Source organism: Aquila chrysaetos, chromosome 5, assembly GCF_900496995.4.
Source record: "Aquila chrysaetos chrysaetos chromosome 5, bAquChr1.4, whole genome shotgun sequence".
Taxonomy (NCBI): domain Eukaryota; kingdom Metazoa; phylum Chordata; class Aves; order Accipitriformes; family Accipitridae; genus Aquila; species Aquila chrysaetos.
This window is the reverse complement of record NC_044008.1, coordinates 46,752,906-46,770,696: the sequence shown is the minus strand read 5'-3', so window position 1 is coordinate 46,770,696 and position 17,791 is coordinate 46,752,906. Positions and strand designations below refer to the sequence as shown.

General features: G+C 40.4%; 3 protein-coding genes across 8 annotated transcripts in view; 1 reads left to right on the top strand and 2 right to left on the bottom strand.

The window, feature by feature from the left end:
• The window catches only part of CCPG1 (cell cycle progression 1), a 32,678-nt gene extending 29,212 nt beyond the window's left edge, over positions 1-3,466 (bottom strand). The window contains exons 1-2 of one of the 4 annotated variants that reach the window (XM_041123726.1): positions 3,312-3,414; positions 2,414-2,516 (exon numbers count right to left, since the gene is read on the bottom strand). Coding sequence is in view for 1 of the 4 variants with exons in the window: in XM_041123723.1 (XP_040979657.1) it covers positions 591-638 (48 nt within the window). In the remaining 3 variants the exon portion in view is untranslated. Of the gene's footprint in view, positions 1-590; positions 673-2,413; positions 2,517-3,311 lie in introns of all 4 variants that reach the window. The other 3 variants (XM_041123723.1, XM_030014348.2, XM_030014349.2) reach the window with 3 other exon arrangements.
• A 56-nt stretch (positions 3,467-3,522) lies between these two features.
• Positions 3,523-5,480, top strand: C5H15orf65 (chromosome 5 C15orf65 homolog). The gene is made up of 3 exons (XM_030015078.1): positions 3,523-3,631; positions 4,109-4,188; positions 5,118-5,480. Exon 3 carries the CDS (start codon positions 5,127-5,129, stop codon positions 5,478-5,480), a length of 354 nt encoding a protein of 117 aa, XP_029870938.1. The 5' UTR covers positions 3,523-3,631; positions 4,109-4,188; positions 5,118-5,126.
• A 2,045-nt stretch (positions 5,481-7,525) lies between these two features.
• On the bottom strand, positions 7,526-16,737 carry DNAAF4 (dynein axonemal assembly factor 4). Of its 3 annotated transcripts, none has more exons than XM_030014985.2 (9): positions 15,699-16,737; positions 14,957-15,104; positions 14,422-14,555; positions 13,144-13,381; positions 12,258-12,403; positions 11,486-11,595; positions 10,632-10,785; positions 9,890-9,995; positions 7,526-8,473 (listed from the first exon to the last, which is right to left on the bottom strand). In XM_030014985.2, exons 1-9 carry the CDS (start codon positions 15,819-15,821, stop codon positions 8,364-8,366), a joined length of 1,269 nt encoding a protein of 422 aa, XP_029870845.1. In that variant the 5' UTR covers positions 15,822-16,737; the 3' UTR covers positions 7,526-8,363. The 3 variants fall into 3 exon arrangements, with proteins under 3 accessions (XP_029870845.1, XP_029870844.1, XP_029870846.1); XM_030014984.2 differs by having other exon boundaries at positions 16,482-16,737; XM_030014986.2 differs by lacking the exon at positions 15,699-16,737 and adding an exon at positions 15,462-15,685.
• Positions 16,738-17,791: the final 1,054 nt, after the last annotated feature.

Genomic DNA, 17,791 nt, shown 5'->3' with positions numbered 1-17,791 from the left:
GTTGTCATTTTCTTTGGATCTTTTTCTTCTTTCATTAGAGATTTACCTGGAATCTCAGCTAGGGAACATCAGGGTTGGGGAGGGGAGGTGGGGGGGTGGGCTGTTTGTGTTTTGTTTTTGGTTTTTTTAATCATACTGTATCCAATCATCAAATTTTTCATTAAATCATGATTTTTTTTTTAATCATACTTCTTCAATCATCAAAATAACAAATGCCCAAATGGTGAAAACTGAGTTTGAGACTTCTCACAAGACAGTAACATCTGCTTGCTGTCATTAAATTAATTCTAATTTGACCAGGCATTCAGCAGCAGCATTCCTTCCAGAAGAAGGTAACTACCAGCACCAGAACTTGCCACCTGTCAGAAACATCGCTGGCTATGTTGCAAAAACTGTACTGGTGATCTGAAACTATCTTTTAAGAATTCTCTTCAGTATAAAAACATTCCCATTTAATTATTCTACAGTTCAGTGAATAGAGTGATCGTAAGAGTACCAAGTTTACTGTCATTCAAAGCCCAGTCTTTTGCGTAACCACAAAAAAATACAGTTTGGGGCAAATGTAGTACAAGCAGCTACCCAGTCCTTACTAGGAAGTCTGATCTCCACTGTGGAAGAAATTCAGGCTCTGGTTTCATAACATGGCAATTCCAGTTTTAGTACATCTCGGTGCTAGATAAAAAACAATGAAGTCACATAATGCAAATCCTTTAACGGACCAAAAAAGAAAATAAAAATCTGTTGATACAAGCGCATTTACAAATTTTGCAGGGGCAAGCTGTAACAGCAGACTCTGTGCTGGACATTGTAACCTCTGTCTGCCTCTGGCTAACTCAGCATTTCATCATGGACCCTGGGTAACTCAACATATATGCTACCATGTTCTCCTCCTCCATCCAGATCACAGACTGACAGGTAACTAAGCACTGCCTAAAACCAATTCTACTGAATACACAACCATGGCCTCAGGCTCCACAGAGCATTAAACATCTGTCTTCCCTTCCCAAACTAAAGCTTCAGGACCTAACTATATGGCTACCGGCATAATAAAAAAAAAATATTAAAAAAACAAACAGAGAAACAAGCAGACAATCATCATTTTCTATTACTTGCTGGCCTTGATAAATGGGCTTGAGTTAAAAGTTACTTATCTTGCATTCAACCAGAATATTATACTAATACTGCATATTTAATACTGCATTAATACTACACACCTGCATAGAGGTGATCAATCTCCAAAATAGGAAGTTTTTAGTATCAAGAAAAAGAATAGAATAAAAAAAGAATAATTACAAAATCACTGAGGTTTACAGGTAGAACTGCTAAATTACCAAAGACAACAGATAGATAACATGACATCAGACTAAAGGGCATCTCTAGGGTTGCTATATTCTTACAAGCACATTCAGCAAAAACACGAGTAAAACAGCTATCAGAAATAAAGCATTTTATTAATTAGTTAGCTCTAAAAGAGCAAAACAGCCTCAAAAGCTTTAATAAAAAAATACCTAGGTACAGTGTTCCTGAACTTCAACCAACAGCTAGAACAAAAAGATTATTTCTGTAAAAGATTAATAAAACACATAGTCATAACTAAATCTGAGGTCAAATCCAGTCCCTTAAGGAAACTGAAATACAGAAGACTAATCTGAGCCCAATAGCTAAACTGACCTACTCACAAAATCTTCACCAGTTTGTATTCTCCACCACCAAATGACAAAGACCCACTAAGAACCAGTACACTTTTCCTACCCGCCCAAATGTGCTGGATACAGTTGGCACTGCCTTCCTAAATACAAACTATTAAAAATAAAAAGTAGCTTTGGGCAGGAAATAAACAGACATGAAGCCTGCAAACTTCCTAATGAATCAAGATGATGCTATTGCGTTCTGGTCCAGTAACAGCAAGGATAACTAGAGAACACAGCACAGTATTCCACATCTCCTGTATGTCAGGCCAAGCCAGAAAGAATGATTGAAAAAAAAAAAAAAACAAATAAAACCTCACCCCCCACACACAGTTTCACTGGTTTGGGTTCTCACTAAATACCTTTATTGCCATTATTTTGCAAAAGAAAGTTACAGTCCAAGTTCTTCTATACTCCAGTTTAAACTGCAAAGCTGATTCTAGGCACACAAATGTGCTACACTCTCAGTGACATAGCCTTTTAAGTCTCTACCTAGACAAATAAACATCCATTATATTCAATCTCACTAATTTTTTTTTTTTGGGGGGGGAGGGGGGCGAAGAGAGGGCATGGAATCAGAAATGTGAACTACTTTCCTAACCTTAGTGAAATGCAATCCAGAAGCATAAGGTTTAAAAATTTACAGCCATATGTATTGTTGATAATGTATTACCAAGTTATCCCATACATCTATATAAAAATAAATATGAGATACCACATCTTACTTATCCCCCTGTGAAGCAGAATAAATACCAGTCTCAGAGAGAACCACCATTCCAGTCTAAACAAGCCCCTAAGTTCTTCCATCTTCAAGGAGGATTTTCTAGACTAAAAAAAACTCAGTAAGCGTTGACAAGGAAAAAGATGAATAACAAGGCACCAACAGGAATCGGTGTTCTTTAGAGTCTGCTGTGCTGTCATTCCAAGTAAAAACTCAGGGTTCTCTTCTACAGTAGCTTCTTTGTTGCACAGCAAAAATAAAAACATGTTACAGTGGTATTATACCGCAGGGGTTTCGTGCTAGTCTATTATTTCTACTAAGCGGTATAATTTCTCGCCCAAAGTAACGCTATTCTTCATTAATATATTTAGCGACCCATACACTGTTTCCTTGCTACGATCTCCAGCAAGGCAAACGTGGCTTCCAAAAGCCAGCCCATCCCAAAGCCGGGCACTCCCTGCTCAGCACCCGCTGCTTCCCTCTCGCAGGTGTTAGTGTAACACACCTGAAGCAGAAAGCAGCACGGTGCCAGAACAGTTACAGCAACAATAACACAATTTATGAAACAGAACACCTTGCGTCAGCCGGACAGACAGAGGCAGATGATGAAAGAGAAGGAAGTTGGCAAACGCCAGCGCCCAGGGCCGGGGCCGGCACGGCGGGCAACGCCGCCCGCGGAGCCCGCTCGGCCCCCACAGAGAGCCTCGGCCGCCCCGCAGCGCCCCGGTTACTCGCTCCCCGCGACCAACCGCGGCTGCCCCGGCGCCGGCGCCCCCGGGCTTTGCCCCGCTCCGGGCAGCCCCTCCGCGCCCCCGGCCGCCGCGCTCCCCGGCAGGCTGCGCACCGAGGCCAGGTCGGAAGGCGGCAGCCCACCCCCGCCGCGGGCCGCTCCCGCCGCCTACCTGAGCGCGGCCCCCGAGCGGGGCCCGGCACACACCAGGGGCCGCGGCCGCGGCCGCCCGTGACGCCGTCAAAAACAACACCGACCCGCCCGGGCCGCGCCTGCGCGCGGCGGCGGCGCCCCGCAGCACCCTGGCGAGCGTAGTCCGCGCCCCGCCGCTCGCCCGTCGGGCCGCCCGCCTCGCGAACTACAGCGCCCAGGGTGCACCGCGGCGGGCGGCCCGCCCCGCCCCGCCCCCCGCGGCGCTCCCGCTGCTATGGCAACGCCGCGCCGCTGAGCTCGGGGCCGAGCGGCCGCCGCGCCCCCCGACAGCGGCAGCCGGTAGGGCCGGGCCGGGCCTGCCTGAGCCGGGGCCGGCGCGGCGGGGGCGCGGAGGGAGGGAGGGAGCTTCGTGCGGAGGAGGCGCGGGGGCGACGCGAGAGGGGCGAGGGCAGCGGGGCGGGGGGGGGCCCGCGGGGCGCCCGGTGGCGGTGTTCGTCCCCGGGGGAGGTTGCTCAGAGGCACCCCCAGCGCGGGGAGCGTGGTTCAGATGTCATCACAGGGTAACCAGGCAAAGTGACAGCCAGCCCTGAAGGGACACGCTCCGTTACGTGCGAATAACGCTCGTACTAAGGGAAAGAAAACAACAAAACAAAACAAAAACAAAAAAGCACCACCAAAGAACGCCCCCCCCCCCCCCCCCCCAAAAAAAAAAAAGGATGCAGTATATGGACTAGAAGTGTTTGATCCCTCTAGTCTCGGACAGGCGGAAAAACTCTGATGACTGTGAATTAACTAATTTGGAAAGTTTCCCAACAGCACAGGATTGGAACCGGACGCCTGCAGCCACCCCGCTCCAGGAGAAGCTGTCCTTTCCCGAGAGCCTCTCGTGACTGGGGGTAAGGCAGCTCCGACCCCAGCCACGCACCTAAACCACATCTCATTAACGGGCACAATACAAACCGAGTAGATCCTAAAGCCCAGAGATTTAGGCCCCAGCGGTGCTCTAATGCTGGTGCAAAAAATAAACAGGAGGCGACAACAGGCCTCATTAATAAACAAAGTAATGGAAAGTCAGAATTTCTTACTGATCTAAGCTATTCTGTTATTCAGCTATTACTGAATAATAATAATATTCAGCTATTACTGTTCTATCTAAGCTAGCAACTTAAATGTTTTCTTAATCTCTTACATGATTGAGAAACAAAGAAAAAAGATTTCATTGCACCTCTGAAGAACAACAGGTTTTGAATGGCTTGCTCAGCAAAACTAAGGGACGTTACCTTGTTCAGTGCAGTTTTACTGCATGCTCATCAATACCGCGTTAGGGCACTTTCCATGAACACACTAAGAAGTAGCTGTCATATGCTACTTCAGTCCTACAGAGGAAAATAAATAAAAATGCATGCATGTGAACACGAGAAAGGAAGTACAGTCATTTGGACGTTTCTTTAGGGCTCTACTTTAGCATACATATCGCTGTGTATTAGAAAAAGAGAAGTCACTCATTCATATTTTTATTATCCATACTAATTTTTTCTGCCACACAAACTAAGATATTTTCTATGCTCAAGATTATCACTAATGCAGAAATTGATGCAAATTCCAATTTTTACTATACTTCATAGTCAACACAAGTCCATTTATCACCATCCACAGTTTACTAAATAAGGTCAAAAGTCAGCAGTGTTAAGTTCCTCACTCTCCACTGTGCATATATTTCAATACGCGTCTTGAGCAACATTGCTCTGACCACAAACTTTTAACAAATTTGAAATGCTTTGCCCTGTTATTTGAAAGGCTGAATTAAAATCCATGTCCTTACTAGGGAAAGAAGATGACTTCTCCTGAGAAACTGCCATCAAGTCTGAACACAGAGCAAAACCAATCTCCTCATCTGCCTCTCTGTGCAAATCCTGGCAACCCGGTGTTTTCCTGTATGCTGGACCCCAAAACACTCATCACCAATGGTTCTTCGACAAAGCCTCAGGTTTTACTGTTTAAAACAACTTCAAGTGAATATGGTGCTATACCACCTGTCTCACAGTTGGTACCCTGTATTTATCATCCAGTGGATCAAACCTTTTCAAAACACTTACTCACTTGTGGGTCATTTGAAGATAGTTATTTAAACACTGCTATTGACAGAAGTAGGGTATATGACTACCCCAATTTCCAGCATACTCTGTAAAAATGCATCTCCATCTTTTTGTCATAGACTTAGACTAGACACTTAGCTTTAAGAAAAGAAACCTGTTATTTCAGTCATTCTGGGAATAACTGTCTGTATCTGATTTATTTTGGTTTTCATGGCTCAACCCCAGCCAGCAACTAAGCAGCACACAGCTGCTTGCTCACTTCCCCTCCAGTGGGATGGGGAAGAGAATCAGAAGAGTAAAAGTGAGAAAACTTATGGGCTGAGATAAAGACAGTTTAATAGGTAAAGCAAAAGCCACGCACACAAGCAAAGCAAAGCAAGGAATTCATTCACCACTTCCCATCATCAGGCAGGTGTTCAGCCATCTCCAGGAAAGCAGGACTCTATCATGCGTAATGGTTACTTGGGAAGATGAACGCCATCACTCTGAGCATCCCTCCTTCCTTCTTCTTCCCCCAGCTTTACATGCTGAGCATGATGTCATATGGTCTGGAATATCCCTTGGGTCAGTTGGGGTCAGCTGTCCCAGCTGTGTCACCACCCAACTTCTTGTGCACCCCCAGCCTACTCATTGGTGGGGTGGTGAGAGAAGCAGAAAAGGCCTTGACTCTGTGTACCCTGCTCAGCAGTAAGGAAAACATTCCTTAATTATCAGCACTGTTTTCAGCACAAATCCAAAACATAGCCCCACACTAGTTACTATGAAGAAAATTAACTATCCCAGCCAAAACCAGCACATGGGCTGAATAAGATGTATCAAAAAGAATGCAGCCCATTTGATGATACAGTTCTCAGTCAGACCTAAACCCATGAAAATAAAACTTTTTAAACTGGTATCATAAATGTGGAACTCTAATTTTTAGAAAGAGTTAAGTGCAAGAGACATCGACCTGAAGGTTTACTTGTTTTAATTAAAGTATTCTCTAGTTTTAAAACTTAAAGTCAGTCTCCACATTCCTACATCTCAGGACACTAATACAAACATAATGCATATGACTTTGATACGGTGTATACACCGTCAGCTCGGGCATGGAAGTCAGAAGTTAAACATCCATTTGCTCCCAATATAATCAGATGAAACAGGCAGATATTGTTCATGCCACCAAGCACATTTGATTCCCTAACCTCTAAAGGGGGCACTTTTTCTATTTCATAGCAATAGAAAAAGGTGCCTGTCTACATCAAAAATAGCCTTGACTAGCTATAACAAATAGCTACGATACAAATAGCCTATACAGGTGTATACAGATTGTTCTAATAGGCTCTGGAACCAAAACAGAAAATCAGGAACTTAAAACCAGTGCCTGCTTCTTTGCATTGTCTTCTTCCCTTTGCCAGTGTCTCTCCTCCTTAGCCCTCTCAGTAATTATATGAAAGAAAATAGCCATATATTGGCAAGTATACCATTACACTCAACAGAGGCACTAAAGCTCCCGCACTGCCCTCCTTTCAACTGCTATAAAAAAGTATTTTCAGCCCCTTCCATTGCAATGCAGTAGGTACCTGTAGGAAAGAAGGAACAGCAGCTATCCCAGGCACTTCTGACTCACCTCAGCACTCCTCTCAAGGCTCCAAGTAAAGCAACTGGAAGCAATGCCTGCCACCTTCTCCCTGTTCCAAGAGTATAAAATTTCACAGAATAACATATATCTGCATAAAAAATATTTTCTTCTAAAGACAGAAATCAGTCATAAATGGTATTCCTGATGTGGAATTCCTGAAACAGACTGATGTGGAAAATTCAGAAGTCTGCTAAAACTGCTACTGAAAGGAGTGTAGGGGAAATAGTCACAATTTGGATAGAATGCCTAACAAAACAGAACCACTTCAATTCCAGTGTTTCAGGTTGTCATGGCAATACAAATGCTAACACATATATAAACAATACTATCCAGAACAACAGGTGCAGGACTTCAAAGCACACTGTCATGCTTCATGTCACTTTACAACACTTGTAGCCTTACCAGGATGGTCCCTTTTTTGAGAATCTTTAATCACACCAGTATTCCTGAGATACTGGCCAACGTCAACAGAGTACAAATTAAAATACTAGCTCAAGAAAAATATATATTCTCATATAAATAACAAAGTTTTTTATTTAGAATATGCTTTACAGCTACACTGTAAGATTACTAATTGTAGCAGGATGGAAGAAGTCAGTCATATTCATTGATAGGACAATTTATCACAGGATCAATTTACCACTACACTACAATACAACACTCCAGGTTTATTTTTCCAATTACCTTGTTTGGTCAGCCCAAACAAATGTTTCAAAATAGTCTGAAAATATTCAATGTACATTACTTAATGTTAAAAAGAGTGTTCTGCACTACATAAAATCTACCTCTATGCTTCCAGGTGGAGGTTTTCCAAATTAGACGCCTGAATTAAGAGTATCTAAACTCACTGTCTTAGTTTCAGATGTGCCAAACACTATGAACAGTAAGAGGAAAGCATATAACTATAATCATGTAACACATAACTGTTTCAGCTTTGGTGGAGAACGGAAAGAAGGTGACAGGTGTTGACTATATGGAGCTACTGAAGTTGTTTGAAAACCCATTGTCTAGATTCAGGAGGTATTTCCAGACAAATATTTCATTTAGTTATGAGTAACTTTAAATCAAGTACCAAAAGCATATTTTAATATTCAGCCCACCAATATTTCATAGAAAGCAAAAATATGACAACTTTGTATCAAAATGATATAAAATATATGTTTGTTATAATACCATACTTTCCAAAAATAGGAATTCATATATCCAATCGTTTACCAATTCTGCAGGTGTTCTGAGTGAAACAGAAAAATGTCTAGTTAACAACATATTGAAGAGAACTAAGATTCCTTCTGATGCCCTCAAAAGGCATCCCTGCCAAAAAATTCCTTTTTTTTTTTTTTTTTTTTAATTTTTATTAAGAATCTTCTGTTGTTCCTTGAATTAGGTGTCGAATCTTCTCAGCATCTTTTTCTATAGTTTTATTTTTGGGATCAATCTTGAGAGCTGCTTCATAATCCTGGAGACCTAATATAGATACATTAATAAGAATGTCAGTAAATAATGCAAGAGCATCCTCTTTAGCAACTAACTGGAAATAACTGCTCCCTAGTCATATATATAAAGTATTGATCTTGAGTTTTGCTATTGAGCTGGATGGACTCAGAATGACATTAGGTTTAACTTTTGTCAGTAAACAAATTCATATTTTGTTTATATTATTTTACAAAACATTTCAGTGGAAACACTACTACATAAACATTTTCAGGTATTGAAATATGAAAACAGAGCCTCTTCATTTATATATTTTTATATATATATATATGTATACACACACATATATATATGCATGCATGCATGAGGGGAGTGTCCAAAAGTGTTCTTCAGAAGAGAGAAAAACTGAATGACAGAATAAAAGTGCATGAAGACAAGAAAAAAAAGACATGAACTGTGAATACTAGAGCTTGAGGGGAAAAAAAAGGAAACCATGAGTACAGGAAGTAAAATAAAATCTTGTTTATGTTTTTTTTTTTAAAAGCTTTCCAAGTGCAAATGAACCTGTAAGGGAATGATGAAGTGATTCAGAGGTAGAAAAAGGTAACTGATGGGAAAAGCTTAGTGTTTCAACACTGACATTTTGAATATTCTTCACTTTCTATTATTGACTTTCGCTTGTAAATTTGCCTTATAAAACTAAATTGATACTCTTGGAGAACTGGGTAGGGAGACTTAATTCAGGTATTTTCACACAAATCACATGTACTGAAACATTTTGCTCATTAATACGGGTTTCAAACATCGTTTTACAAAGATATGTTACTAAGCTCTTCACAAGCAAATATTTTAGAAATATTTCAGGTTATTTTAAGTTAATTTGTTCTATAGTTGGAAATACTGTAAATATAATCTCAAAACCAATGAAACATTGCTTTATGAACAGCAAAACTAGTGCAACCTAGTTTCATATCAGTTTGCATCCTACATTTGAATGCTTCCCAATGCAAATACCTCATTTCTGACCTCTCATTTATTCCTCACTAATACCTTCCATGGCCACCAAGCTGCCATGGTCAATAGCTGGCCATGATGCACAGAAAGCCTGATTACCCAATAGACCAAACAGAGGATACACAACTCACTAAAGCCTTTTCCTCAATGGAAAAACTAATTTGTACTCCTTAAATTAGGAGTACAATCAATTTTCTTAAAACTTGTAAAGATTTTTCAAGTGGAATTGCAATTAGCCAGTAAATTAAAAAAAAATAAAAAAATAAAAGGAATGTGGTAAACAGGTTCATAACAAAGAGAGACATAGATTGTATAGGCCTCCTTTACTGTCCCTCCTGAAAAAATAAAGGCATGAGCAGTCTTGTTGAGCTAAACAGAATTACTTGCATGTCACTATAAATCCATGTGCATGTTTTCAAAAAATCAAAGTCTCACCTTCAGTATATAATTCCAGCTGACAAAATGCTGTTCCACGTCTCACATATGCTTTTACTCGAGCATTCTCATTATCAGGAACAGGTGGTGTCAGCAGTTCTAGTGCCTTTACAAATGAAAACACCCAAAATATTTAGAGGTAGATTTTCCATAATTTCGTTTTTTTCTCATTTACACACACTTCTCTCACCTAATTACTATTATTATACAGTAACATAATAGCTGTTCAAATAGAAATAGAAAATAACTATTCAGATTTAACTATATGGCTTGTGAATCTAGTCATTAAGATTTGTATCTGTCACCCCACAGTTTGCTAAATAGTTTCATTGCCATGGCTAAAAACTGACAAAATACTGTGTTAAATGTTTATTACAGTCAAATAATGTATTCTATTTTCATACATGATATTACATACCATGCTACAAAAAAAAAAAACAGCCCTAAAAAAGCATAGGTGTTGTAATAGTAGTTACTAGAAAAAACAAGTTTCAAGCCTCAAGTACTTATTAGTTCCAAAAATAGTAACTCTGGGAAAACTTTATCTGAATTAATCAGGTGCCTTTGAGGTCACTCCTCTTATTGCTTCATTCATGGACCATGGCTTCATTATATCAATTTTTAATCTAAAAATTTTGAATCGCAATAATAAGTATTTACAGATCTGCTTGAAAGAGAAGCATCACTGTAATAAATCACAACCATGTATAAGATGACAGTCTGAGAACCTATATACTTATACCTTAGAGGAATCTTCAATAGCTTTATGTAAATTTCTCAGTTTAAGGTGGCAAGCAGCACGATTCAGATACAGTAGGGGAAGCTTATTGTTTAGCCGCACTGCGAGGTTATATGCATTTACAGCTGCAAGATAGTTTCCTGTTGCAAACATTTTGCTAAGTATAAAACAAAAAGTGAAACGTGCACTTAAAACAAGGTGATAAATCACAAAATAAATATCTAATTATTGTTAACAATTCCTTTTCAAAAATCTGAAGTTTTAGCAGCTTTTCCCTGGAAATGGCCATTTATAGCCTTTTCTGAGACCAACATAGCTGAAGTTCAGTCGAACTTGATGCTGACAATATAGCATATAGACACACAACAAAAATAGTCACTGCTTAAAAGCAATGAAGAACAGTAAGAGGTTGACACATCTATGCAGACACAGGACTAATTTTGAAAGCTGTGTGTCTGATTATGATTGCCTAATCAAACCTTTCTGTATAACACAGCTGTATAAACATACCAATATTTTTATCAAATTCCTGAAGTTTTAGACAGATGTTTAACCTGTCAATAAAAAGTACAAATGAAAGGAAATCCACTGAGGTATAATACTGAACTGACTTAACTGCCCTCATAGAAGAATATGCATTATGTGTTGACAATGATTTTGTCCATCACGAGCTTCAGCAATTGCATCTCATGACTTTATCAGATTCAAACCCCATAAGCTGTCAATAAATTCTCTACTATGTAATCATTCACCATCTGTGTCTAGCATAAATAGAAAATATCAAAACTAAACAATAGACACACACCATATAATTAATATTTCATTTTAAATACATCTTCAAATGGAATCTAACTTACTTTCCTTTGTTCTTTAACCAATCTGGATTCTTCTCCTCTTCTTTTAAATCTTCCAGCTCAGACAAATCAACACTTATTGTTCTTCGAGCTTCTGCTTGTTTACGTAGCCACTGTAAACATACAATGTGCAAGTATTATTACTGGAGGAAAATTCAAATCCAAAAAAGGATTTTGCTTTCATCTCTTCGCTCACACCTATAAAAAAAATTCTATGTGCCACATATTTTGGACAAAGAGAAATATTTTAAAATGTCAGATATTAAAAACTTCCAAGTTTCCCCAAATATTTTATTACTATGTGAGAAGTAAGGTTACTGCATCACTAATATGTTTTTGTTTGCTTGTTTGTCTTGGCACTTCCAAAATGAGTCTTTGTGTTCATTCAAGAGAGCAAAAAAGAGCTAAATGTGAGCTTCTTTTTAAGAAGACAAAACTTAAAGAATCTTAAATATAAGAGTAAAGACATTTCAAATTTTGTACTTCAAGGTATTCAATTAATATCACTGCCTTTTTTTTTTCCCCTCCTGAGAAACAGAACATGCTATTTATTAATTTGCACAATGACATGCTTGGTGAAAATAATTCTTATATAAACGTGTTTCTCTAAATCTTAATTGAAATAAAACTGCCTTCCTTGGAAGGTAAGACTATTGTGCAGGTAACATTCCTTGGCACAGGTAACATTTTTGTCAACTTACTGAATACACGGTAAATAATTCACCACCTTGGAAGACAGTAGAAGCATCATACTAAAACACAGAGCAATCCTAACCTCCTCCTCTTCTGCAATGCAAGATTCTCGCAGAGCTGTAGGAAAAACTCGTGATGTAAAGTTGATTCTAATTGTAGCAGCAGATCGAGGAGCTGGTAACTGTTCCTCCTTTAAATTTTCTGAAAACATGCTATAGGAACCATAACCTATGAAAAGAATGGAATACTGAAAATGAAAAATGAAGCAAAAAAGATTTTTCTGGTTTTCTACCAAAGTCCAAAATACACCTAATTTAGAAGTTCTGCACATTATAAGTAAACCTTTAATAGCTTGAGAAAGGTTTAGACTTGTTCTTTTGAAGGGAAGGTTCAGAAAATGTTTGTTCTTGCTGTATCTTCCCATCTATTTACTGGTTACATTATCTGTCACAAATGAACTTAAACTCCTCTTACACCACTATCTCTGTCACTTATGTGATTCTTTGACAGAGCAATTGCAAGAGCTAAAACTAACCTTACCAAAACAAACAAACATTAAGTATTTTCTGTTGTTTTAGTTGTCTGAATTGGCTGTCTGTGGGGCCAAGACATGGGATAAAGAGAGGAAGGAGATTGCGTGTTTCTATGAAAACCAGCAGTTAGGTAACTTAGGGTAATATGAACTCCAACCTCAAAAAGTCTGCATTACACTGTCAGGCTTTCTGGTTTTCTTTTCTAAAGCTTTGAACAAAACCTGCCCTTGTATTTCCAGAGACTTAAACAAGAGCTAAGAACTCACATGCTTTAGCTCGATAAATTGCCTGAAAATAAAGACACTGAAGTAACTGCAGACTAAAAGAATTAGTTCAGTATGGTGGAGACAAAGATAAATGGTGAATTAGAAATGTCTAGGAATAAAGTTATACCCACACTTTGAAGAATGATAAAATACACTTCAATAATACAACCTTTAGTAGGTTTGAGTCGGGTCTTAGAAGTTCCTTCGTTAGGAATCCTAGTTTTGTTTATTTTTTCCTTTTTCTTCTCCTTTAATTGCTCTACTTGATATAGCTCCCCTTCTTTTTGTACCGTCTTTTGTTTCTCAGCATCTTTTTGCTGTTTTTTCCACAACTCCAACTCCTTAGTGACCTTCTGCCGCTCCTTTTCTTTCAGATCTTCAATTCTTTTTCTTTCTGCTTCTTCTAGCTGTTTGAATGATGAACTTATGAGATATGTAACATCTGATAATAGTAAGATGGCTAAGTAAAAGTTACCATTATTTTCCCAGTTTCCTATCCCAAGTGTAGCGTCATCATTAATGTGATCATACAAGCAGAGCTATGAAAGATGCTTAAAAATGATTGGGAGAGTAAAGATTTCTGAATTAGCTTTTAGAAGTTGTATCTTTTAACTATTTACTACCATTACTAAGGTATGATCCAGAAACATTCAGAAGTAAGTTTTACTTGTAAACCGTGAAAATCCTAGCCATATTCCAACACAGATCTCTGGAATATACAGAAATGTAAAATACACGGCTTCATTTTAATACACTATTTCTTACTTCTCCTCTCCTCTTTGAGATTATTACATAGGCAGAATAGGTACAACGTTGCTACTAAGTCACTAACTGCAGAAAGTTTTGGTCCAAATTGCATATGCAATCTTAAAATTTCATTGTATACTTTAAAAAATCCTTTTAAACACAAATGAAGTGACCAGATGTTTTATATACATAAAAATTTGAAGAAAAGACCAGATCTTAAAATACACATAAAGCGCAGATAGACACATACACACACATAGAGATACACACACAAAAATGACAATGAACAGCAAGTCTGATATAAAAATATAACAATGAATAAATAAGATTAAAAAAAAAAAAAAAATCAGTATTTTTGACCGTAATTAATGACCAAACACTTTTGTGGCCTCGGCATCAGCACAAGATTACACTTTTGCCACATTACTGTAGACTCCTCTCAACTGACAAAAATCTGTGCTCCTCACCAAAAATTTTCAGTAGTATTACTCATGGAAAATAGTAACTTCCAAGTATTATTTTCTGTATAATTTTCATATTTGGTAATAGGTATGGTTTAAGTATAATAACAAGGTTCTCTACCACTGTAATAAAAATGAGTACGTTCCATATTTTTTAAGGTATATTTAACCCAGCAGCTGCCAGAGTAGTTCCTAATTGTTTACATGTACATGTCTGGTAGAGTTCCTTCCAAGCCTACCTTCATTGTGGCCTCCAAAGCATGTTTTTTGTGTTCCTGTTTTGTAACTTTTTTTGCTTCTGTCTCCTCTTTTGCCTTTTCATGGGCTTTTAGAACAGCATTCTCTCTTAGATACTGCAGTTTCTCCTTGTTAGCTTAAAAAACAAATAAAAACTATTTTGGTAATTTAGGCCTGAAGTTCTACTCTCATGTACTATATTCATAAAAACAGGATTCCTTTTGCTACTTTGTCTGGGAAAACGCAACATAGTTCAAATTCCACAAAGCAGTCTCTAACAAGCCCATCTCTAAAAAAGAAAAACTAAGATTTGCTTACACACAAAATGTAGGTTTTACAAGAAACATTGTTTTGTTTTGTGTGCACTAGAACCAGCAGATGTTCTTTGTTTCCATATACTTTCTAACAATAAACAACGAGGTTTAACTTAGCAGTTATCTAGCAGCAGAAGTTTCACATTGCTTATTATAGTTTGTCAAGTTTTGGCACAGTCTGGGTTTCTTACATGCAATCTACTTTTCACAGTAGGGAACTTACCATTCGGTAGAGTTAGGGAATCCCACATGGCTACTTCTTTTTTATACAAAGTGAAGAAAATGATTCCATTTCCAATCTTTGCTGTGCTACTTGTGTCATCAATAGGAGCATATAAAATGGCTTCAAATAAAAAGGGAGGGGTGCTTACCTATAAAAATATAATTAATTTACAATATTATTTACAATTTTTAATTAAACCTCATATATTCAAAATAGTCAGTACAAGCATACACTAAACCTCAAGAAAGATCTGCTATTGACAAAACTGATCCGCTTAGTATCCAGTACAGAGGTTATATATTTTACTAGACCAGATAAAAGAGACTGAAAAAGTTGGTTCTTCAGCACGGCAACAGAAGCCACGGACCTCAAATTTAGAATTATTATTCATAATATAAGCAGATGCATGTAATTCAGGCCATTTATGAAAGAAAAAGGCAGCCGCCACCTCTTGAGTAGCAAGAGCATTAGTACGGAGAAGAACGAACAGCGGTGAAGCCATTACCTCTGGTGGGATAGGCATTTAAGAGCCTGCAGCATACAAGGGGAGACTACAGATTAAATACCACAAAAGATTATAAACTTGACAGCGCGGCCGTGGTGTGTCAAGCGCGTGCTTTTTAACGGAGCTCTAAAGCCACGCCAAGGCACAGGCCCAGCGGCTCAACGCATCTCAAGGCGGCGACACCGCACGACAGAAGGCCCGTGAGACGAGCGAGGCCGCGCTGCGCGGCCGCCCCACCTTCAGGTACCGGTCAGTGCAGAAGATGTTGGCGGGGGTGACCCGAACGCCGCGCAACGGCAGCGAGAGGTACACGGCGGAGCCGGTCTGCCGCCAGCTGTACTCCCGCAGCCACACCGGCATGGCCGCGCCTGTCGCTACGGGCGCTCCGCCGCCGTTGCTAGGGGCGGGAGCGCTTCCGGTGCTCTCCGGGAACACCTCCGGGTCCCCTCCGCGCTGCCCCCGGAAGGTGCTGGCCGACCCAGCGCCCGGCCTTCGCCAGTGCCGCCCCGCACGCTGGCGGCGGCGGGGCCCGCGGGGGTACCCCAGGCCGGGGGCGGGGGGACGGACCCTTCGCCCCCTCCCCGGCACCGCGCTCCTGGAGCGGAGTCCCCGGGACCCCACGGCTCTCCTTGCCCGCCGCCGAGGAACGCGGCGACAGTAGCGCGATCCGCCGGGCGGGGCGGGGCGGGGCGGGACGGGAGAGCGGCGGCCCGGCGGTGCCGCGGGAGCAGCAGCCAGCCCCGCCGCAGCCGGCCCACCTGCTGACAACGGCGGCCAGGGGCAGCCGCGGCTCCCGCCGTGCCCGGTGCGGAGCCAAGCGCCCAGCCGGGGCTCCCCGGGCCGCCGCGGTGGGCAAGGAAGGCGGGGTGCCGGCCCCCCGCGAACGGCGGAGCGGCGCGGGCCGCCCAAGCCAGTGAGCGGCGTGCTGCTCCCCGCGAGTCTGTACGCCGTTCCGGACAACGACGGCTCCCCTGGGGCTCCAAGGAACAGCGCGGGGGGTTAAGCACACGCGTAGTACACCTTGGACTTTCTAAAACTTGGCGAGATTAGTTGATAGCCATCCTGCCGTAGGTACTGGCCCACTGACTCAGTAAGACACAGCGAATGGAAGGCACGGGTCTGGTTTTCATCGCTTGTGCCTAAGCAGGGTAGGAAGGAATGCAAGCTCTTTCTGTCAGAATGCATTTCCATAAAGAGACAAGCGGCTGATAGTTTGAGGACTTCTGGTAAAAACTATTAAAAGCTGAGGACTGATTTAGCAATACACTGAAACTTCCAGATGTCCTCTAAAAATAATTAATTAGGTCATACTGGCAGCTCCCTGCTAAAATAGCCTCGCTGCCTATTTTGCTGTCTTTGCCAAAAACTGAGGAGGCAATTTGCACATTGTTGCTCAGCCTTCCTCAAACAAACAGTAACGCTGTATCTGCCAAAATAAAGTCTAGTAGACAGAAAGCAACTGCTTCTGGGGAACATGGGTTGAAAGGAAAGCTAAACAAACACATTTGGATAAACATTCAGGTATGTTTAAAGTTCCTCAAGAGTAGACAATTACTTAGAACTATTTGGAAAAAATCCAGAACCAAGAAGTCCAGTTTTCTCCCTTTTCTTTCTTGTAAAATATGACCAAGAAAAAATTAGTTTAACATTGCACACTTTAGCTAAGATTTCTGATGTGTATCACTGAAGATTTAATTTTTATGTTCCATTATCTATATTCCAAAGCAATGTTCAAACAGTAGTGGTTATTATTAAGTAGTATATATAGAGAGAAAGGTAGATATCACAGAGGTTTAAAACTTTTTCAGATCAAGAAATCCATCGTAATTGATATGATTGCTGGGTTATTCCCCACCCTCACTCACCCACATCAATATCATCTGGATGAATGCTTGCATGGACTGGAATCTGAGAACTGAATTAAATTCCTTATTCCAAGGGCATTCAGAAGTACAAGAGGGAAGACATTTAACTGAAAGTCAAAATCCTTTGTGTATTTTTGGCACGTGACTTTTTTTTTTTTTTTTAAAACCTTCCACAATACATATTTTCAGACTTACAGTAGGATCTGCACCATGGCATAAGGAGCCTTGCTGTCAGCTGCAGCGGCAAATGATGAGACTTCTGTGGTTTATAGTTCTGAACCTAGACTTAAACCGTGACATGTCCATAAACAGACTGTAAGAAACTGTAAAAGAAAATAAATAAGTAAATAAAAGCTGAGGAAAGATTCTCCGAGACCAAAACTACTCCTGTTTGTTTTAAACCTGTCTCGTGTTACCTTTATTTAATATCTCTTAGTTGTCTGTATTGCAAGACAAACTTCAGGC